The sequence below is a fragment of the Leptinotarsa decemlineata genome, unplaced genomic scaffold (genome assembly GCF_025532065.1).
Source record: "Leptinotarsa decemlineata unplaced genomic scaffold, Ldec_3_MD MMD2_tig00000251_RagTag_RagTag, whole genome shotgun sequence".
In the NCBI taxonomy this organism is placed as follows: Eukaryota; Metazoa; Arthropoda; class Insecta; order Coleoptera; family Chrysomelidae; genus Leptinotarsa; species Leptinotarsa decemlineata.
The window spans coordinates 194,582-218,430 of NW_027412547.1; the positions used below are offsets into that span (position 1 = coordinate 194,582).

At 35.5% G+C, this 23,849-nt stretch overlaps 2 protein-coding genes across 6 annotated transcripts; one reads left to right on the forward strand and one right to left on the reverse strand.

Moving 5' to 3' along the window:
• Positions 1-186: 186 nt before the first annotated feature.
• Positions 187-11,535, reverse strand: LOC111504462 (TLC domain-containing protein 3A). Of its 3 annotated transcripts, none has more exons than XM_023159021.2 (6): positions 11,350-11,535; positions 3,895-4,154; positions 3,662-3,839; positions 2,947-3,093; positions 1,246-1,476; positions 187-1,102 (listed from the first exon to the last, which is right to left on the reverse strand). In XM_023159021.2, the coding sequence occupies exons 1-6, from the start codon at positions 11,395-11,397 to the stop codon at positions 947-949; spliced, it is 1,020 nt and encodes a 339-aa protein (XP_023014789.1). In that variant the 5' UTR covers positions 11,398-11,535; the 3' UTR covers positions 187-946. The 3 variants fall into 3 exon arrangements, with proteins under 3 accessions (XP_023014789.1, XP_023014791.1, XP_023014790.1); XM_023159023.2 differs by lacking the exon at positions 11,350-11,535 and adding an exon at positions 8,021-8,208; XM_023159022.2 differs by lacking the exon at positions 11,350-11,535 and adding an exon at positions 5,698-5,745.
• Positions 11,536-13,584: 2,049 nt separating this feature from the next.
• Positions 13,585-23,725, forward strand: LOC111504457 (facilitated trehalose transporter Tret1). 3 transcript variants are annotated; one of them, XM_023159014.2, is made up of 4 exons: positions 13,585-13,780; positions 19,786-19,906; positions 21,259-21,599; positions 22,554-23,725. In XM_023159014.2, the coding sequence occupies exons 1-4, from the start codon at positions 13,721-13,723 to the stop codon at positions 23,520-23,522; spliced, it is 1,491 nt and encodes a 496-aa protein (XP_023014782.2). In that variant the 5' UTR covers positions 13,585-13,720; the 3' UTR covers positions 23,523-23,725. The 3 variants fall into 3 exon arrangements, with proteins under 3 accessions (XP_023014782.2, XP_023014783.2, XP_074029523.1); XM_023159015.2 differs by lacking the exon at positions 13,585-13,780 and adding an exon at positions 17,328-17,445; XM_074173422.1 differs by lacking the exon at positions 13,585-13,780 and adding an exon at positions 17,400-17,441.
• Positions 23,726-23,849: the final 124 nt, after the last annotated feature.

Genomic DNA, 23,849 nt, shown 5'->3' on the forward strand with positions numbered 1-23,849 from the left:
TTTCTCCGGTTTGTGTCTGAAATTTACTTCTTTGCGTAGAAGATTCCCACATTTAGATAAAGACGGAGAAGTAAAGCAGAAACCTTTGTTTCCCAAAGAATTCAAGGTTACAAAATTTTCAAAATTATGCAGTCTTATACATTAGAAACGTCTATTCGAGGCACCGCAATATTAAAACTTCCAAAGAAAACATTTATTACATTTTATTCACGTTACTCCCACATATAGAACTAAAACAAAACTAGGCAACAATAAATAATCCATGTATACAGTACAACAAAGTGCACATATATCGGATCACACTGATGCAAAATGTTTATCCAAAAATCATACAGACCACAAATACGACTAGTTTTCCAGGAACAGCTGCAAACTTTCCTTAACTGTCTTACATCTTTGATGGCAGAAATAAAGAAACTCAAGTTTCAAGTTGGTACTCATTATCATATCTTCTTCTCTTTTTCAGATTCCAAATAATCTGAAATGATAGGATCATTGGCCAGTTTTTTGTTTCAAATGGGTTAATTTATGAAAGTGAATTCTTAGCCAATCTAAAGTTCCTGGAAGCCTACTCGAATCAAACGTATATAAATACATTATCACAACCATAATCGAAACCGAGAATCTGCAAACCATAATCACATGCTGGACACTACAAAAATACATCCCTTAATTTACATTGAACACCTAAAGCCTTTTTGTTGGATTATACTTCGTAAAAATAAATACATACAATACAGTCATCGAAAACAACCCTTCGGCCTTAACCCGGTGACTTCGTCAGCCTCCTTTTCTCTAGAATCTCAACAACCATCGGACGATTCGGGTTCGGTTCAGTAATATTTGGATGCACATAAAAATATATTTTCTAGAACACTATCATCGACCCGAATCGCGCGAGATCTTTCTATTGAAAAAAAACAGTCGATGGCGCACCGCCAGGCGGTTATTTAGTCTTCGAGTTTTTGAGGGTGTTGTTGTTTGAGGCAACGTTCCTTAGGACTTTAGTAGCTCCCATCACCATCAGGTAGAACCAGTACAGTTGCGGTAACAACAAAATGGATATGCTGATCAAGCAACCTCGGGGGAGGGTATATATTGCCTGGAAAATAATAATAATGTAACCGTGACAGATACAAAGTTAGTTGAACAGACAGCGTATGACAGAGTCAAAGTATACAGTGCATTTCACTCAAAGTCAGCCCTTTGAATAAATTATTTGATGAAACATGGATAAAAACTCACCGATATAAAGTCCACTTGAATAGATGTCGCGTACATGTATATGACGTAGGGGAACATTGCAATTCTGCACAGGAAAAACACAGCCAGCATCATGAGACCGTTTATGACGTAGAGGGGAGAATCCTTCAGTCCAATCTTGGATAAAATGCCTCGGAGTGATACGAAAGGAGTGCTCGCTTCCATCAAGTAGATGAAGCCGTAGAAACAGTCGCCTAAGCCACCTCGAAGATACTATAATAATAATAATTTATCAGCTGATAAATATAATTGATAATAGAGAACAAATCATGAAGGAGCCACTTAAATCTCCTGATCTAAAAAGAGATCAATCTCGGTACATCGGCATTTTCACCAAATGAAATGATGTACAATACGGGAAAACTATAAGACTTGTGACTCTGATCCATTGAACTTCAATTTCAAGGTCAAACATTAATTTTTTTCTATTTCTCTTATAAATCGTGAAAATTTGCCAAGATGCGAGTTTTTTCTCAAACCAACCTTTTTCTTCACAGGACATTCCTAATTTGAATGAAATAATTAGTGTGAAAATTTTATCAGTGATAGTTCTTTTATTTAAATAAGTAAGAGGACTCATGCAGGAATCTGGTTATCGATTGCGGTTTGGTAATGGGCAAGGATGTAGGACTAACTTTTTTGACACCATAATCCAACATTCTCTGCGTCCAAGGAGAGGGTGCCCTCCACGTCTAGTGGCTAAATCCGCTACTGGAACGGTGCTGGTGAAACACTAAGACAAGAGTCTGACTCCGAAACATCGGATGTCCGCCAGTGACGATGACAGTGTTCCATGTAAGTAAAATTTTACCTCTTTTATATACTATATTGTGTAACAATCCTGCGAGTGGTATCTGATTCAATTCCATAACGAATGTTTGGTTTACAAAGTGATAAAAAAATGTTTTTTGTATAATTCAATGTTCATATAAAAGTATTTGTTTCAAACGTTTTTTTTTTTCTTCTTTCAAGTAATTCAATGTTTATATGAAAGTAAGTGTTTCGAGGAGCATTTTCTTCCAGTTTATGTTTGAAAGTTACTTCTTTGTATGATCTATAAATCTTTGTGAAGGGTTCATTTTGTATAAAAATGGAAAAGTAGAAAGCCAAAACCTTTCATTCCCAAAAATGTAATATTGTTCATTTGAAAATCAATATTTTTCTTAGGTCGCTGCTGCATAACCCCAATTTTTTCTATTGGTAGGTAGAAAGAGAATTCCAAATTTTCGAATTTCAGCCCCCAAAATATTGCAAACAAACGTCTGTAGAATTTATTGAAATTTCAAAAAACCGTATTTTAAAAAATTTGTAGCTCAATATTTTTCAAGGTGCGATTACTCACTTTTTTGTTATTCCTTCTACTTTTGAAAAAAAAAAATCGCATTTCGACAAATTTTTCAGATTTATGACTAAAATGTAAAAAAAAAATAAAGTCTGGCCTGGAAATTGAATGGTACATCATTTCAGTAAAAGAAAGCCACTGGACCGAGATCGATATTTTTTTTGAATCAAGAGCTTTTCCTTTTTGAATTTTTTATTATTTCAATCTCCTTCAGAGGACCGTTAGCCAATTCATACTGAACGAAAATGAATATTTCAAAGGAAAACACCTGTATATAATTTTAAAATGTGATAGTTCTCAACACACAACATATTGCCCAAGTATTGCACCAAAATACTCACAGTGATGACCAAAAACCCAAAACATCCAATGAAAATGTGATGTCCGACAATGACAGAATTATTCTTGAGATAATCTAGAATCTTGAACAATCCACAAAGGAACCTGTTGATTCTTTTGGCGTCTCCGTTCATCTGCGCAGACGTTACCTGAAATGTCACCAAAAAAAAATAATATATTGTTACAGTACCTAAAACTGACTGAAATTGCACATCATGTTATGTTTCTGCATCTTTACTCAATAAAAATGGTAACGCCATCTCTGCGACGAGTAACGTAACACTAATGTCATTCTTATTAAAAAGTACTAAAAATTATCTTTTTTTACGTAAATTTTGTCCGACCTTGATGTCTTTTCCATTCAAAAGTTAAGAAAGGTCGTGAGTTCAATTCCCAGTTGAACTTGGGATGATTCTGCAACGTCACATGGCGGGTGGACTGCAAATAGCCATGATGCTTCCAAAGCGGCTCGAAAAGTTATTAAAATTGCCTATCCAGAACCCGAGGCGAATGACCAAAATAGTTGATGCGGTTGTCTCAAAAAAAAGGGTACTGTTTAAATCAGCACTGTACTAGAAAAACCGTAGTTATAAATTGAACAGAGTGCCATCTATTGATACAAAACATCATTTCCAAGTTTACTAGGGCACCATCTATGGGAAAAAATTTGCAACAGTTGAATAAAGCATTCAGTCCCTTAAATAGTTACTTGCTTACTTTGGAGCTGTATACTTTGTACATGGACCAGATGTCATAGAAGAAATAGGCCGCTCCGAACCATGCGTAGGCCTCCGAGATATAATGTGAAGTCCTGAGAATGTTCCGTGAGCATGAGTAGCACACAGAAGTCAACCCTGTTATGCAGCAGAACAAGGCCTGCACCGCCGATACCTGTCTATCGAAAAAGCAGGCGATTAGCGTATTCTTTATATTTAATTTTCTCAACTCACTTATTACTGATGTCATAAACGTCGCTGTGGCTGAGCTTGTAAGTCCTGACGATCTTCCGACCGTTGTTTGTGTGTAAGAAAAGAGCGTTCAGGGCGAGGTAGAGCGAAGGGAAGAATACTAGACCGCTGACGAACAGAACGAGTCCATACCTTATGGATATGTGGTCTTCCCATTCTAGATCTCTGACCGTTACGATGGAAACACTCAGAGATAGGATCACCAGGATCAGACAGGGTACCATAAAAGCCGCCTTCTTTTGCTGAAACAAACAAAAAGATGAGCACAATCGAAAAACTGCACGTTGATTAATGAGTTGCTAATGTCATTAACTGAAAATACAACAATATATACAGAAGAAACATACTTTATTGAAGGCTAGCAACATACGTGGACTGTTACTAGTCAAATTAGTTCGAGGAAGGTGGAATTTTTGGGAGATACTCGCTCTTGTTAAGTGGTTAATGATTTGAGATTTATATATACAGAATTCTTCAAAATAAGTTGGAAGCAAGTTATGTGTTAGTTTGAAAATGAATATCATTGCTAACTCGTAGTCTCTGGGAAACAGACAGCCATTGCAATGTACTCAACATGTTTGATATACTAGAATATCTATTCACTTGTAAAATAATCCTCATTCCACGATTCTGTAACTTTTGTAAAGCCGATACCTTATTTTGGTCAAATGAGTATAACAGACTAGCACAATAATCAAAATGGGGTTGGATTATACAATTATATAATGTAATTTTTGAGTACATCGAAAGCTGAGATGAAATTCTTAAGAAAAAATATATTTTTTATAAATTTTTCTATATATAATCAAAATGAGCATGAAAAGATAAACGATTATCCATCATGAAACCTAAGTATTTGAATTCACTTACATCATCTGCAATTTGTAATCTCATGTTGAGATTGTTGATGACTGATAGCTTATAACCAGTTGATAAGATCATATATTTTGTTTTTGAGGTGTTGATTTATTGCTATTCATGTACTTGAAAACATTTCTTAGTTCATTATTCATTTGATCAGCTAGTGTTTCTATATTATCTCCTGAAATTGATAACAAACTGTCGTCTGCAAAAAGGTTCATGAAATCACAACCATGGCTAGTATCTATATCATTCAGGTAGATTAAAAATAATATAGGTCCCAACACACTCCCCTGAGGCACCCCGAAAATGACATCGCGAGATGATGACACTGAATCTTTTATTTTGGTTACCTGTTTGCGTTGGAGTAGTATCTAGAGTTTCGTGGTGGCTGTGATAGTGTACAGGTGTGCTCATAATGTCAACCAACAAGCAAGGTACGCAGATGCCATGTGCTATCGTGGGTCTCCGTTTTGTGTTGTGTTAGTCCGTTGTGGTAATTATTGAAATGTGTGAGAGTTTCTTAAAAAGTAAAGAATAAGGGGCCCCTTTACGTGGTTCGGATAACCACGTAAAGGGGGCTGTATATGTGGAAAAAACCAAAAGGTCTCCCGGGCAGGAGGCGACTTAATAAAACATCAAATTGTTTTTATGATAGAAAAGTTCGACAAAAAATGGGTGGCAGCATTACTTCGAGCAAGACACCGTAATCATACCTCAGCCACCGTATTCACCAGATTTGCCCCCCGGCGACTTTTTCCCCTGTGGCGTTTTGCGACGATTGATGAGATAAAAACCGAATCGCTGAGAGAGCTCAAGGATATATCATATTACACAAGTGTAATATATTTGACGGGGACAAGATAGAAATTGATGAATAAATAAATAATAAATAAATAGTTTTTTGAGAAAATGAAAATTTACCTTAGTTTTTTCTATAAAATGAACAAGATCCATTCAAATTGAAACACTTTTTGTAAGTATTTATTATCCAGTTCAGTATTATAAAGTGTCGGGTAAACTTGATTGGTTTAACCTTCAGTTGGGTAATTATGAATTTCGTGAGATTTACGAACTTGTGAGAATAATCAGCTGATTATGCCAGATAACGCTTCGAAACAGCGAATAATGGCAAAATTATGTATTCCAACTTTAACTGCAATTCATACGAACATTCGAAACATTATCACAACTGGAGCCAGACAGTTGCATTTTTTAAATAAATACATTTATGTTCTTTGAGGTTTTTGACGTTTTGGCCATCCAACATGAAAATTCTCAAGAAAAAAATTTATCAATTATTAGTCCAACTTAAACAACTACTTCTCACTACGGATATCGAATTATTCAGTTAATTATTAATATGTAAATTTATTAAAGCATATTACCTACCTACCTTTTAGTAGCTCTATATCTCAATAAATATTTATTCTACTGTATCGTGCTATATACTGATCAATAGAGAATTTTGTACTCTTAAAAGGTCCGATAACAGAAATTGACAATTATAGGCAGATTTCGTTGATTTCCTCTTTTTCAAAACTCTTTGAGAAAATAATAGGTAATAGAATTTTGATGTATATTGAACAAAATGACCTATTCTGCAGTAATCATCATGGTTTCAGGAAGAGTAAATCAATTGAATCTGCATCTTACCAACTATTGAACTATATTTATGCACAAGTGGATAATAATAATCTGGTTTTTTCACTTTTTTTAGACCTATCAAGTAAGGAAAGTAATGGGCTTTCCCAATGTGTTGTGTTGGATAGAATCGTAAGTGGAAAACCGTAGTTTGGCGGTTGAATATAATGGAATTATATCAGTTCCTTATAATGTGAAACTAGGTGTTTCACAAGGATCTGTTCTCGGTCCATTGTTATTTTTGACTTTTATCAATGACTTGCCTGAATTCATATCAGATTGTCACATAACTATGTACGCTGATGTCAGTGCTTGGACCATTGCTTTTTTTGTTGTATGCAAATGATTTGTCAGAATATCTGAAAGATTGCCACCTTACCATGTTTGTGGATGATACCACTATCACAGTTACAGGGGGAAATATTGATGTACTGCTTAGTAAGGTAAAATGCATAATCGATAGTTTTAGATCTTGGTGTCAGCGAAACAGATTAATATTAAACTCCACAAAAACTAATAGTAAATTTCTATAATAGGAAAAATAATGTTCCAGATGACCTACAAACTATTGATGAAATAAAGATTAGTAGCGAAGTAAAACTTTTAGGAACTTACTTGGATGAAAGCTTATCATGGGATCTGCAAATAAAAGATGTCTGCAACAAATTAAACAAGACATTCTTTGCTTTAAGGCATGCATGCTTTAAAGCTTGCGGAAATGTAATCAGTCACCGACTTTGAATGCTGAAGTGCTTGACAATATAAGGCGAGTGGTGAATGAAGTAGTTAATAGTGATGTGTGGAAGAACTGTGTGGCCCACGTTATAAAAGAAGAGAACAAATATTATGTGCAAAGTTCCCTAAATCCGATCGTTATTCAACCCGATGATGATTCCACCTCATCCGAATAAAGCGAAGAAGAATTTTGATTTTTCTAGCAATTTTGTTGGCCTCTATTATTTTGTAAATATATGTTTGACGAGAATTCAGTGTGATTATTTGTGTTTTCATTGTATTTTAGAGTTTTCGACATGGAAATCAACTACCTTAAATTTGGAAGTTTTTCATAATTACCCATGGTGGAAAAATTCAGTTGAGATAACTTTTTCATGGGGTGATCAATTGCTATGATTGTAAGAATAAGTAACTGAAAAACTACCGCTGAAAAATAATATGCCGACGCCTATGTCGAGGCGGGAATTTCTTCTCTGTGCTGTTCCAATTGGTATTGGAAATACTATTCCAGTCATTTTATTATTTATTGTTTTATATTGTTATATTTTATATCAATTTCAACTGAATCAATGGTACTCAATGAATACTGTGTGTAAGGAACTTTAAAAAACACCATGCATCATGTAAGTGGAAACCATTATGTTTGTTGTTCAGTATAAATAAATTTATATTCTATTCTAAATAAACTTTTATTCTATAAATTTCAACCTATTTTATCAAATACATGTGGCAATATCTGATATCACAAATCTCAATATGAATTATTTAAAAGGCCTCCACCAGGCCCATAATAATGCATGAATATTACTCAAAATTGACCCAAAAAAAAACAAAAATAACACTTAGGTAATAAGACTGTTGGACTCACATTACTCTGTCCCATTCCACAACTTCTAAGGCACTGAAAAATGGTATTAAAACCACTTCATTCCGCGAATATTGTTTATACAAATTTAGTCAGCCTAAAAAAATTATACAATCTCGAGATATAATTTATCAGAAGAAAAACAATGATTATCAAAATGGCATCAATAGCATTTCATTTCGAATGTGTCCTCACTCACAAGCAAAAGTACATGAAAATCATTTTGGTATATTATTTACAGCGTTTACTTTATAAACTTGTAAAATCATTGTTTTTATTGAAGTGGGTAAACAATGTTATATAATGAGCCTTAGATACGTTGATAAATTTTTGTTATTATTAAACTTTTTATAACATTATCAAGGAGTGTCATTAAATTCTAATGAAGGTCAAAATTTACATTATGAAATTACAATCTACAAGGCGTTAGCAATTGATAAATTAAACAAGGTAAATTTTTCGAAAGATCATTTCTCACATAACAGAAAAAGTAAAGTAAATGGAATTGATTAAAGCAGGAGAAGCTCTAAGAGAGAAAGGGATTGGTGAAGGAAATAAATGGGAAAAAAATAACAAAAATCGAAGAAAGTAAACTTTCACCGCCGGAGATAACTGTGAAAGCAATTTTCCGGGGTTTTTTGGTGGCCTGCAGGTTTTTATGCCTGACGTTGTTTCGTCTATTACTGCGGTAGGCATTATTAAAGGCGATTAACGTTCGCAGTGCCCGAATTGTTTCCTTCGTTTAGACCACATCAACTACGGTGCTGGTATTTCAATCTGGTTTTATTTTATTATCAGTGAGCGTGGCTAAGTTTTTCTTAATTGGATTAGCTGACCTGAAAGGGCAGGTAGCCAGATTTTATTGATGTTCATTACATCTTTTTTTCTACTAAAATGACCCGTGTTTTTGAATTTGAAAGTGGAAAAAGATCGGGCTTGTATAGACTAGAATGTGGTGATAGTTCAACAGCTTATACGGGTGGGACAGGCAAAGATGTCAACATAAGATACAATGAGCATGTATTATCAGATAAAAAATCAGCTATACTTGAACATCTAAAAGAAACAAACCATACAATAAATAAAGAGAACTCGAAAATTCTCCACACGTGCAATAAAGAAGGAAGGTTAATTTGTTGGAAGCACTGGAAATAAATAAATTTTATCAAAACCGCAATTTCAAAATCCTCAATGACCAACTAGTTTTTGTCCAACCAAGCAACAGAGTCCCCCAAAACATCATCCATAGTACAGGTGATCTGCCAGTCAAGTCTGCTTGTATATGTACTGTATATGTATACACCACAGGCGTTAAAATGTAACTGACCACTCCGACCCTGTAACAATGAATTCCGCCAGCCGATTGCAGTTAAATCTGATTGGCCAGCGTAAGGAGGCCACCAATAGATGCAAATTTACGTAGCGATCACGCATCTATTGTTTGGGTTGCTTTGTTTGTTGGATGGATATGCTTTAGAACTAAGCAGCTCCATGCAGTATGTGTGAGGCAGGTTCAATAGTAGTAATTTTGATATGTTATAAAACCTAAATAGTTATTGTTTTAGTATTGTATTGATAATTCAGGTAACATTCGTTATTTCAGGTACCTACTGCAGGTACCAAAAGCACATTGACTATATCATTGTATATTTAAGTAACTGTCAAAAAGCGTCAGTTTTCTTAAAAAATGGTTTAACAAACTGGTTGTAACAAATTAAAAAACCTTGGTAGAAATCAGACAAAAGCTAGATTATTTATCCTATATTCAAAGAATATATACTTAGGTGGACCAATGTATAAATCTGACACAAAGCATTATGTTAAGAACCGCATAGCAATGAAAACCAGTAATGAATTCAAAGCAGTTTTCAAGGGTACATTGAAAAGGTTCTCTGTTAATTAATGTACAATTATATTATTTAGGTAAAAAATTGGCAAAACAAGGATGGATTTAGCAAAAGCATTTAATATAATTCCACAAAATTCAAAAAAATTACTAGGATGGGCTAGAATTTTTTTCCTTTCTATAAACTTTAAAAAATCTCAAATATATGTGGGCCATTAAAAAAATAAGGTGAATGTTCAAATTTCACAGGCTATTTGCATTCGATTGGTGATTTTTTGAAATTTTTTATGTTGGTTCACTCGTTTCGAGCATATATTCACAGTTTCAGCTGTTTAGCATGTTTAGTTTGTTGGCGAGAGGCATAAAAGTTAAATGTAATTTTGTGTTTTGTGTGTTTGGCAATTTTCTGCTACAAAAAAAGTAGATAATAAAAAAATTTCATGAAATTATGTGTAAACAATGGAATTCAGTGCTCACGCAATTTTTTGGAAATTTTGGGCACGAAGTTCATTCCAAAATTGATGAATTTTGGATACGAAATCGAAACCAAAGTCTAATCTTCCCAATGAAAAAGCCCAGGAGAGCCAGTTCTTGCCCCATGATCGGCTATAAAGAGTAGTATCTTGAAATTATGCATCACTTGCGAGAAGCAATTTGAAGAAAACATCCGGTATTGTGAAAAAACAATACATGGCTTTTGCATCATGATAATGCACCTGCTCACTCGTCAGTGCTTGTTCGTAATTGTTTGGCCACAAACAACAGCCACCTCATTGACCAGATACGGACCCCTGCGACTTTTAGCTGTTCCAAAGATTGAAGAGACACATGAATGAACGGCATTGTACGACGATTGAGGAGACAAAATCCGAATCACTGAGAGAGCTCAAGGACAGACCAAAAAGTGGAGACAAGTGTTTTCATCTGCGGACTAATTTGAAGGGGACAGCATAGAAATTGTTGAATAAATAAATATTTTTTGAGAAAAATAAAAATTCACCTTATTTTTTGAAAAGAGTAGGTAGTAAAATTTGTTGCATTTTTTTATTAACCGTGGTCTGCAGTTTCAGACCTGAAGTTTCAGCTGAAGAATCTGAAAACAGCACTATTTTTTTCAAATCAAGAGAGGTGAAACATCCAATATAAGTAAAAAATATGCCATAATAAATACTTCTATTCAACAATTAGTATTTATTATCTGTTTCCTATTCAACACAACTAACTGATATTTTGATGAAGACAATCATTATTAGGTGAATCAATTTCGATTATTAAATTTTATGGAGTGTCATCTGCGAGTTAAATATAGATAATAACGTTAATAGATTATATGGCCAAGTATCATCTGACAACCTTGAGAATTGTACCCATAGAGAAAATTAACTCCGGTTTCCAACTCAATTCTATCAACACTAAACTGACGCCAATGGATAATTCGAATGGTAATTATCAAATGTTGAAATATTGTACTTGAATAATTCCTCACCTCTTTTTTGAAGAAATTGTGAGTCGACAGATGACCTTTTGATTTCATCTTAACGATTTCGATGGGAAGCAACAGATGTAAACGAAAAATAAATTTTCAAAATAGCTTTCAACATATTTTTTTTTCAGTCTCAACTTTTTCGCAGCCCATTTTGGGTTCGCAAATTATTGAGGTTAAAAACGAAAACTGTCATCAGTGTCAATTGGTTTTCTTCCTTCTTCTTCTTTTTCCATTAATGGTTTCAGCTGCCAGGGCTATCCAGCCAGGAGTTCCAGGATCATGTTGCTACTACAGGTGAAGCCCACACTGAAGTGGATCTGAGTTGGACCTAAACCCCATCTGGTTTTGCGCTAAAACAAAGTTCGACTGCAGTTTGAGGTCAGTTAACAAGCAATGCCCGCCTGCACTAGAGTGTAAGCACTAATGTGAGGTGATGCACTACGGTTACGTGTATGGACACTACGGGTCATTATTGGCGCACAAGTATTAGATCTGTCTTGATCACTACAGCTTTATATTGGATGCAATCAGGAATTTGGATACGGTTTGTATGTTAGATGGTGATATATGTTTGAAAAATATATCGTGGAATGTAAGAGGTTAGAGGGATGTTGAGAGAGGCATGAAGTATTTGTATATTATGAGACTTATTAGGGCAGGCAAAGAATATATGTAGGAGAGTCTGTATTTCGCCACATTCGCAGCGGTCGTCATCAACTATCTTAATTTTGTCGAGATGCGCTTTATTGAGGGAATGAGTGCTTCTAATTCTGCACATATTGACGATGTCTTTACGAGAACAAGTAGCTAGATCCTTGAACCATGGAGTTTTGTAAGGTTGTGGTACGGGAGAAAAGTAAAGTTTGGCTTTGAATTGTCTGTCCCCGCTATATTGATTGGTCCAGTCTATCCAAATATTATGTTTCAATAATGGTTGAAACTCTATAGTCTGCTTGAGGATGATCAGAGAGTAGATGATTTCTTCCAATATTGGCTAAAGTATCGGCTATATCATTACCCTTGATGTTGGAATGACTAGGAGTCCATGCCAAATGTATGCTGAATCCCTTTGCGACGGCTCTGTATATCAAGTGTCAATTGGTTAAATTTGACACATTTATTCTTCTTCTTATTATCATAGTAACATTCTCTAGCTTCAAGATTGTTGCGATATCTGTATGGAATCTTTCTAAACCATACCAATAAGGAAACATTTTTCATTAGACTTTAGTGCTTGAGCAAAATCGAAGTTAGTCCAGAATATTTTCACAAGGTTGAAAATACACATTTACCATGTATTGATTAAATTATTACAATGCATTGAAGTTTCCTTGCGGGAAATCTTTGTCATTGTACTCATATTAAAGAATGGATAAGGATAACAATTTTCTAATTGACTCGGCCGTTACTCGATGTATATCCACAGTAATTTCACAAACTACACTTTAACACATCTGTTGAATTAAATTCCGACCTGTCGAGATACTAGTAACGCAAAGATATAATTTAAAAACAATGAGTTTTTTTTCAATTTTTGAAGGAGATCAGTATACGACAATGAGTTTCCCCAGCTGGGACAATGATCTGAAGTGAGCCCTAGCAATTTGCATACCTCTACCTGGTATTTCTAAATCAGAATAGTTTTTTGTAAAGTGAGACATTTATCTATGTTAAAATAAATAAAGTTTGCAGTACATAAGGATACTAATATATTAATAATATTAATATATTAATAACCCTATTATATTTTTTCTGTTAAGAGTTTGTCGTCTTTACAAAAAATCAGGAAAGATGTGTCATCATACATGACGCATATGTAGTGCTAGCAATTGTACTATTGATGTCATTGCAATATAATAATAACGATATGGGCCCCAATATCTATACTTGGGGGTCACCTAAATGTGGAATTTTTGTATCGAAAATATATTTCGAGAAACTTACATCAGGTATGTGGTTGAAAGAGACAAATTGGCGTCTATTTCTGATAAAATTTTCAATCTAATCAATTGCACTGCCCCTCATTCCATACGAGTATAAAATAAAATCCGACTCCGTTCAAAAGTTGAGAGGGAGCAGGACTATTCACGTTCACACTGTATTCATACATATTCGAAACAAACAGTGTCTACAGTAGGATTTTTTTTCAATATTTCTATACCAACAATTGTCATTAAGAAATCACCCATTAGAGATAAAATATTGATAATTCATAGTTAAAAAATAGCATTGGTTTTATCAACCAATTTCGTCAGTTGATGACTCGTACTCGGCTTAGAAACATGTTTTATGATAACTACGTTGAAACCTATTTCATTATTATTATTCGTTAGTAGAAATAAATGTGATAAAAGTATCGGCGTACTTTAAAATGGAAATTCCAAAAGATAAGGAAAATGATTTGGAATTCAAGCGGTCTGTTTCAAAACAGGTAAGAAACAAACAGTTAAATTGATGGATGTAGCCGTTACTACACGATAGGAGATCATCATGAAAAATGAGAAATGAAACTTTCTTTTTTTTACCTCTTTTATTTGTAACAAATGAATTTTCGTACTATTTTTTTATTCTTTATGATACGTAAAATAATTGATCATTATCGATTTTCTTTCACTATTGATTCAAATGTGGAGAAATTTAAAAGGTTTTTGTTGCAGGAGTTAATTTTAAATATGTGAATAATTTTGTTTATTCGTGTAGATTTTAGTGCATAGGGTGGACATATGAAAACCAAACAGAACTGATATTGCGTATAAACTCGTATGAACTTTATTTTGACATCCTAAAAGTTATTTAAAAACCTACATATGGTAAGATGTTAGGTTTGGTTAGGTCCAAAATGAGTGGGTCTATTCGATCCTCCACACCGCAACCCGCAAGGATTCATTGTATGGTCAAAAGTCACAAAAATCGATTTTTCGCACATTTTTGCAAATATATCGTTTCCTAAGGATTTTTCGCTCTTTGTATTCCTTCTTGATTCAAAAGTTTTTTAGTACGTTTAATCGTTTTCGAGATAGATGACGGAGAGCGCGCGGTTAGCAATATTTAAGGTCAACTGGTAGTCCCACTCATATTGGAAAATAGAGGCCGGACTAATGAAATTCACCATGAAACATTGTCAAATATCTTCTAACACAAGTCGAATAATTCCTTCACCATCAAAATTACGGACGGGCGTTATATCGTGGAGCAGGATTGAGCATTTTCTTTTCACCAATGCCGGCTGCCGTTGAGGCAATTTTCTGTACATTTCATAGATTCCTTCAATGCTGTGATGGTTTGGCCCAGTCGCAGAAAGTAATAGTGAATCACAACAGTCGCCGACCAACGTACTATAACCAAGGTGGCTCATCGGTGTCCAACCACTGTCCTAAACGTCTCATGTTGTCGTAGAGGGACCACTTTTCATCTCGCGTGACGATCCGATCCAAAAAAGGATCGTTTTGGTTGCGCAAACGCAAAAAAGAATATATATCGAAATTTGACAACTTTTGTTGATTGTTCAAATCGCGAGGTACTAACTTTTCGACCTTTCCAATACGTTTTAAACCATCGAAAACCGTTTGGAAGCTAACACCCGGTTCTTCAGCCATCCCACGCACTGTTTGTGATGGGTCAGTCTCCTCCAGGGACCTCAAATCCTCGTCCTGGATTACTTTAGATCGACTACTCCGGGACTAAAACCTCTGAAACGAAATTTCGCAAAACAACATCGAACAAAAAGGGACAAAAAATTCAAATTTGGAAAACCTGATCAGCATCAATGTATACTCAGAGTTTTCTATCAATCAGTATACATCACTTCCCAGTAGAATAAATATTAATCTAGGAATGAAGCTACAAAAACACATGACATTAAAAAGGTCAAAAATGTTGAAACGAAATAACATTATATAAGAGACATTGTAGAATAGTTTGATGTACCAATAAAACTGACGAAGCAACCGTGTGGTGAAATGCGTCTCAAATAAAATTTATTGTTAAAATCTTCTGATTATCATCATGGATAGATTTATTTCTTCGCCTAATACTCAATACACATTTTCTCTAGGTAATGGAAAGAAGAGCCCTAGAACAATAGAAAAATGTGAAATGAATGAGTAAGCACATCAAGGCTGAGAAACTTCCGACAAAAACAATAAACAATATTTATATCTAGAAAATTATGCAATTTCAGATTGAAAATCGACGATGTCACACTTACGAGTATAATCACAGTTGTTGTAAACATAACCGTGACTTGTCTGACCCCTTCGGCATGTATATTTATGTGAAGTAACTTTGCTTAAAATCTTTTAATTTTTATTTCTTTTTTATTGTTCAATTTTCAATTGTGTTGCATGCTATTGTAATTTACTTTCAGTGTTTTTTGCTTAATATGATTGTTATTTTTAGCTATTCATTTTAATTTTATTGATTTTTTCAGGGATTTCAAATCATTTTATATCGTATTAGACAGTGGAAGTCCGAACTGATGAAATTCGCCATGAAACAGTGTCAACCAACCTCAAACAATTTATATTTTTATTCAATATGCCGGACAAAAATAGACAAATTGGGAGATATGAAGAATTTCACCCAGTTACTTTTTCACTCGCTTGTGCCATAGTTCGGTAAACGAGACACTTGCATCACTTGAGATATATCTAACTTATCTCAAGGAGATTCCAGACTCCAGTAAAGAAACATTAATTTCTAATGATATTCGACGGTTTTTTGGTTAATATTCAGCTATTTTGAAACAAACTTCGCTGTCACACGCTTCATGCCCAAAACTTCTCTAATAGTGATTCAATGACTCTTCATAACAATTTTCTTCACTTTCTCAACATTCCTATCGGTTGTTGATGTGCTGAGGCGGACGTCGACATTCACATTTTCTCGACCTTCTGTGAAAAGCTTGTACCACTTGTAAACATTCTTCTGACTCGAAGTACAATCATCGTATGCCACTGTCGACATTTCAAGAGTTTTTCAGCTCTCAACTCTATTTTTCACACAAAATTTGATGCAAATTCTTCGACCCATTTTTGTAAATAGCAAACCAAACATGCTAAATAGCTAAAACTGTGGACATATGTTCGAGATGAGAATATCAACATTAAAAAATAATAAAATGTACGTAAACCACGAAATTTGAGCATCAACCTAATTTTTTAACAGCCCACGTATAATTGGATATTTGATTGTTCGAACAATTCAAAATTCAAATATATGGAGGTTAATATCCATATATTGAATGAAATATTCCATATTACATAAGTATATACTATGTTTTTGTTAAATTTTCAGAACTGGTACAAAAAAAAGAACATGTTCTCACCCTAAATAAAAAGCGATGGGTTTTTGCACATTTTTTGATTTTCATTGTTTTTGTGAGCAGACATTTCAAATGAACAAACTCCATGGGGATGCTCGGATATAAATTCAATACAGGTTATGAAGAAAAGAGAAATGAAACTTTCCGTTTTTTACCACTTTCATTTGTAACTAACGTCCGTACAGGACGAAACTGCAGTAACGTTAGTTACGAATAAAAGTGGTAAAAAACATAGAAAGTTTCATTTCTCTTTTCTTCATAATGATTTCCTATCACGTAGTAACGGCTACATCCATCAATTTATCAATACAGCTTACTTATGGCGGAAAAATTTGCTTCCGTTTATCATATATGATAACACAGACAAGTTGTTTTTTCATCTCCTTGGAATTGCTGATAAATATGTTTTTTGATAATAATCTTCAACGTGCAAAACATATCCCAAACTATACTTGACCCTTGATGCAATATCTTTACAACTCTTGCCATATTCACATTATAGATATATATCAACTTAATTACAACGCATATTAATCAAAATCAAATACACGTTATCAATTCAATAAGATTTGGAAGGTATGAGTTTGCTGAAGTTGAAAAAATCTTTGGATTTGGGAGCTGGGATAATCGTTTTGGGCAGGATTTGAGCCCTTGAATTTATAGTGATTTTCATTGAGTCGGTTTGTCAGTGATTGTCAGATCTGTATATATGATAATTCAAAATGGAAATCAACCCTGCAGGATGATGATGATGGAACTTGGGGTAGCGGTTGGTATGAGTTAGTTTTAGGTCAACATGGTTGGGATTTTGTGATGGAAACATCTAGGAATGGAAGTGACTTGTTGTTTTCGACTTCCGATGTGAGCTGAGCTTCCAATAGAGCGAGTGTACGCAGTTGATGTGATTGACGAATGTAGGTTTGAAATCAGACCTGTCAATGGTTCTGATTTCAAAGTCTGCCACTTTAAGGTTTGCAAGGATAGAAGAGTAGGGAACCCCTGGGAAAGGGAAAATGTGGGTTGGATGTACAATGGCTGATGAGGATGAGACGGATAAGGTTTCGTATAGTGTCAAAACTGACAAGGATGTCAATCTCTTTGAAGGATTTCAGGTTTTCAATAAAGTTTCGGACATATACATACACTCGTTATCTTATTTCAGTCAGAGTTATGGGCCTATGGTCCCTTATCTTTTCTGCTGTTTGAGTTTCTCTTGGGTTCCTGTGGCGGGGCGGCAGGGGATTGCATGGTCCTTTGTCGGCTTCTTTTGGCTCTTGGCCCTGTGTATGGAAGTCGCAGCGTACTTCTTTGGCTTTGCGGCACTATTTCTTGTTTTATTTTCCGGCAAGCATGGATTTCAGTAACGGAAACTTCACTAGAAGCGCCTGCAGCTGCCCTACGGCCGTTGGGAGACCTACGGGAGAGCTGCAGGCGTTCTCTGACGATGAGACGGCGTACAAGACGTCGCTCCTGATTGTGTTTCTTCCGACAGGCCTTGGGTTTGTGGTCTGTCTATTTTCGTTCGGCCTATCTTAGGCCCTTTTATTTTCAGGGCGTTCTGGGCATCCATGGAAGCTCGCTGGATGTTCTCCCTTGCAGTTAAAGCATCGCAAAGGCGAGTTTTTAGGTATTTTGCATTTCTTGGTCATGTGCCGTCCGGCACATCTGGCGCAGGCTGGAACTGCTTTACAGTTGCATTGCGTGTGACCGAATTTTTGGCATCTGTAACATTGCCCTGCTCGGTTTCTCGGCTTCTGTATTTCGGCGCTTACACGCACGTTTTGAATTTCGGTGATCTCATATATTTTGTTTTGGCTCCTTGGGACCAAAACAAGCACGAATGGCATCGGTACCTTGTTAGCTTTACTAAGGTGGGCTACGGAAAAGATCTCAAATCCTTCGCCCTGGAGTTCGGTATTGATGTCACACTCTATGGACTCCGGGACCCCACGAAAAACTACTCTGAGTGGTTTTTCGCCCGCAATATAGAGATGTTTTGCACATCAGCAATCGTGGTAAAAGATTTCCACTTTTCTTTTGCGCGGATGGTTATGGGTGGAGGATTATTCGCTTTTTTGCGTGTTTCTGCCCGGTCATTTTTCGAGGCGTCTGTTACTATATTTGTCGACTCAGTTTTCTGAGTGGGCTTTTGAATTTGATCTTCCAGTGCTACGCCCGGCTTTGTGATAAGGCGGGTGCAGTTTTATTTGATTTTGGCTTATGGGTCCATTTAGTCTGGGAAAAACCGGGTTTCAACTTTTTGATTTGTTGAGCCGTTTCTGGCTCTTTTTTTCTCTTTTTTGGGACCTTCGCCGCTTGGCTTTCTTCGCCCGACATAATATCGTTACTGTCCAGATCGCTGATGTCAAAGTCGGAGTCGATAAGACGATGAATCAGAGGTTTTTTGTTTCTCAAATTCAAGTCCATTCTCTTTGCAAAGAATTTTTTTTGCTTCTACTAGTTCGGTACTACTTATTTCATAGTAATCTATAATAATTGATATTATAGCCACACCTGCTTTTTTGGCTTTTTACGAACTTTTGTTAAATTGAAAATCATTTCTATAACTTGTTGCATCTCGAAAGATAGATGCACAACGAAAATTAGTCAACTTGTTAACTTGACAGCTGCCTGGCATTCGGACATATAATGAGGACTATTCGAGGGTATTTGCAAGATGTATGGCAAAGGCGTCTGTGAGAGATCCGAAGGCACGGCACTAACGATGGAACGAAGTGGGATTTTTGGTTCATATATTTTTTGAATACCATATATACGAAATGTACCAGAACATTTTTCTCTTGGAATGAGTAATTTCTCTTTTTCAGCAGGAAAGTCTGTGGTTGTTGGATGGTATTCCAAGGTCTCGTAAGGTCGTCATGTTGTCGATGTGTTCTGTGGTGTTGAGTACTCACACTGGTATTACTTTTGTCTGCTGGAAGAATAACTACGTCTTAGTTTTCGCTGTCTCTCTGCCGGGGTGATATTGGATTTTGGAAGTTTTGATATTTTTATAGTATTTTGCCTGTGAAAAGCTAGTTGAATATGAAAATGCTTTCGAACAAATTAATGAAGCCAATTGCTAATTATTCACTATCGATTTTCTTTTCTAGGTAACCTTGGGATTACTAACGAATTTTTCAAATCTAGGACCTAGCATGAGTTTAGGATTCTCAGCTGTTGCTTTACCGTTTTTAAAAGGAATTTTAACTGATGACCAATCATCTTGGTTCGGTAAGTTCCAAAATGAGTATTCGTGGGACGGTAAAAAAAACGAGACAAGGCCGAATTTTAGTAGGAAAAATCGCTGACATTACATGATTTTATTGAACCGGGCTACCTCGAATAAGTCATTTTATCTTGAAACTAAAAAAATTGCGAAACACATCGACTTCAGTTTGCAGTAAAAATTAACCCTTGGTCAACCACCTTTTCCTCATGTCAAAAATTTCAAATTGAAATAATAATCAAGTCACACCTTATTTGAAAGATCTTACAATTTCTTTATCTAACTCTAACATTTCTGATATTACAATGACGAGCAATGTCAGATAAACATTGAAATTAATTAAAATGAGCACCAATAAAAATAACAAAAAAGAAGTCACGGTGCAAAACTTCTTGTTTAAGTGCTTAATATAGGTACAAAAATAAAAGATGAAAGTGGAACCTCTGGGGTAGAATAAAGCCTTTGAAAAGTTTCTAGGTGGCTCATCGGTGTCCAACCACTAACCTGAACGCCTCCTGTTGTTATGGAGGTTCTATTTTTCTTCACATGTTACGATCCTATGCAAAAAAGATCGTTTTGGTTTCTCAAAAGCAAAGAAGAACAGACCTCGAAATGTAACAATTTCTGTCGATCATTCAAATCATAGGGCACCCACTTTTCCGAACATTCTGACATTTCCAATACGTTTTATGGATATGCGTGCGATTTGTAGATGTCGACTGTTTTGTAGTTCACATGCAGTATAAATGAAGTGTTAACAATTTACAATGAATAAGAAGAAGAATAATAGAAGCGATGAAACATTTTCCCTTTTTTCCGTTGTAAGATAGAATGTAAGATAGCATGTATTATAAGCAATTAGATATAGTGTGAAAAGCAAGAAACGAGTCTCACTTCATAGATAGAGACTATCACGATGAATAACAAGTTTCACTTTCTAGTTCGAAACGAAATACACAATTAATCATTTAATTGATTTTTTTATTTAGCATTTTGATTATCATTGTTATGTCAAAAATGTTACAAAAGGGTTGCTACAGAATTGAAAGATCTTTCAAATGAGGTATTATTATTCTCATTTGAAATTTTTGATACGTGTGTTGTTATCGAGAGATGTAGCTGACAATGGGTAGATTTTCACTTAAAAATATGTTCCCATGAAAAGTAAAAAAGGGATTCACAAGTTTTCCACAATCTCAGTATTCAATGTAGCTCATTGTAACTGGAATGTCCTGTATCTGGAGAAATTTGCCTTTTTTTCGCTTTTATTGGCACTCTCTGCATATCCGATGAAAAGCCTTTACATAAAATCTGCAATTTTTCAATGAAACATTTGCATTCATTTATATTTTTTCAGCCAGCGTTGCATCTTTGGCTACGCCGTTCGGTTGCTTTTTCTCCGGACCATTCGCAGATCGGGTTGGCCGACGAAAAGCAATTTTTTTTGTCAACTTCGTCTGTATATCAGGTTGGCTGACAATCGCTGCTGCCTGCAGAGACGCCACAAAGATACATTACCCTTTGCTAATTGCCGGGAGGTTGCTTACAGGTTTCTCCACTGGGCTGTGTAGTTCACCTGCTACAGTGTATATGGTGGAAATATCTAGCGCAGAGTTACGAGGCGTATTTGCCACTTGGGCTTCCATTTCATTCTCACTAGGGGTACTGCTGGTCTATTTCTTGGGATTTTTGTTGAAGGTAAGAATTATAATTCTCATCTTTATTCGAATTTTGAGTTATTGGGTGAGTTATTAGTTTTTGTTTATCGTAAATTACTTATAATTTGGTAGAAAATCCCACTCGGGCATGATTGACATCTGAAATGGGACCTACAAATGAATTATGTAGAAAAGAAATCAGAAGAAATGCTTTTTTAATTCAAATATTGGTCATTAGAAAGAGTTTCTTCTACATTTTCGTAAATCAATATTACACGTCGTGAAATTATCAATGAATCTTAAAATATTTTCCATTATAACTTCTCACGGCAAAAATCAATGTTTTCCTTGAGTTTTACGTTTGAATTATTCAACCTAGATGTCGCCCATTTCGTAGTCTTCCGGAATGAAAACCGCGCACTAATTCTCATAGGATATTTTAAGAAGGATAATGCAATAGTGATATGTAGAAAAAAAGTCGCACGCAGACAAGCTTCTGAGAGCCTTCATCAGGTTATATTTTAAGAACATATCAGCTTCACTACTGATAAGTACTTTCTTTTTCAAAATCCTCTTATGTTGAATAAATTCCTAGTAGATAATTTTTCTGTTTCATTTTCTAGAAATAATCTCTAAAGTTTGTGAAAGCTATTTTCCTGTTTTTTGGGTGTGGTTTGCAGGTTTTTATGGCTGACGTTTCATCTACTTCTGTGGTAGACATTATCAAAGGCGATGTACCCGAGTTGTTCCCGTTGCTCCAAACACAGTAACTACGATCCTTGTTTTATATTATTATTCGTGGGCGTGATTTGGTTTCTCTTAACGATTAATCTGACCTTGTTTGTATACCTTTGAGGACAGGTAGCCAGAATTCATTAATGTTCATTACCCCTTCTATCCCATTGAAATTATCCCTGTGTTTTTGAATTTCTTTTGCATCTCCGGCCGTGAAAGTTTACAGTCTCTAAACTCCCATGTTCTACTTTCTTTTCAGGATTCACTGGGTCTAATATCCCTCATCAGCACCGGCTTTCCCTGCGTTGGATTGTTATTCGCCATTTTCTTCGTTCCAGAATCTCCAGTCTGGCTTGTGAGAAAAAACCACATAGAACAAGCGAAAAGCAGTATGTGCAAAGTTTTCGGCGCAAATACATACAACCGAGTGATTCAAGCAGAGGTGGATATGTTGTTACAAGAAAAAGGAGTAAAGAAAATCAACGAAACGAAGTCTTGGACGAAACAAGTCGTGAGAAAAATCAATTACCTGTTGAAACCAGAATCTTTGAAGCCGATGGCGATCGCTACAGCTTTCTTCTTCTTCCAGCAGTTCAGTGGAACGTTCGCCATCATCTTCTACGCCATCGATATAGTAGAAAACGCGGGAATTACTTTTGAACCTTATATGACTATAGTGGTTATAGGAGTCGTGAGACTTTTAAGCGCCATATTGGCTAGTTTTCTCAGCAGAAGTGTTGGGAGGCGGCCCCTTTCTATAGTGTCTGGTATTGGAATGACAGCTAGCCTACTGATTCTCACGGGGCTTATTTTCCTGAAGGAAAATGGCACGGAAAACCTAACAGAGCTATCATTGGTTATGCTTCTCGGTTATTTCGTCACCAGCTCCCTTGGATTCCTTCCTATTCCTTTCGCCGTAACTGCTGAACTGTTTCCTAGTAAAATTCGCGGTACTGCAACGGGATTGACTTCAGGTTTGGGCTACGTCTTTAACTTTGCAGCCGTTAAAGTTTACCCGGATATAGTCTACTTTTTTGGACGGAAGGGTGTGTTTTCTTGTTATGGAGTAGTGGCTCTGCTTGGTACCGTTTTCGTGGTGACCTTACTACCGGAGACTAAAGGGAAAAGTTTGCAGGAAATTGAGGCATATTTCAAAAGGAAGAGGGTGGACATAGATGATAATAACGAAATGTCGCTCAAGAGTAATTATAGTGATAGAGTCCTTTAGTCATTAAATTTTTCGCGGTTCAGAGATTGAGTTTGGTTAACATAGAGTATTTGTAAAAAATCGTGAGTACGAGTAAATTTTGTGACAAAATCATTAGAAATACATCTTGACTGTGATATATATATTTTTATTTATATATTTGTATCGATTTCGATGTTTCGCACAAAATTTACTTTTATAATAAATAGTATCTAACCTTTTGACTTCGATTTTCGTATTAATTTATTCCTCAACAATCGGACAATACATACTTGAAGCATCACTATCTAAAACCATTTGCATTGATTGTTAATTTATAGAACAAATGCTGTTATGAGAACTATGTCA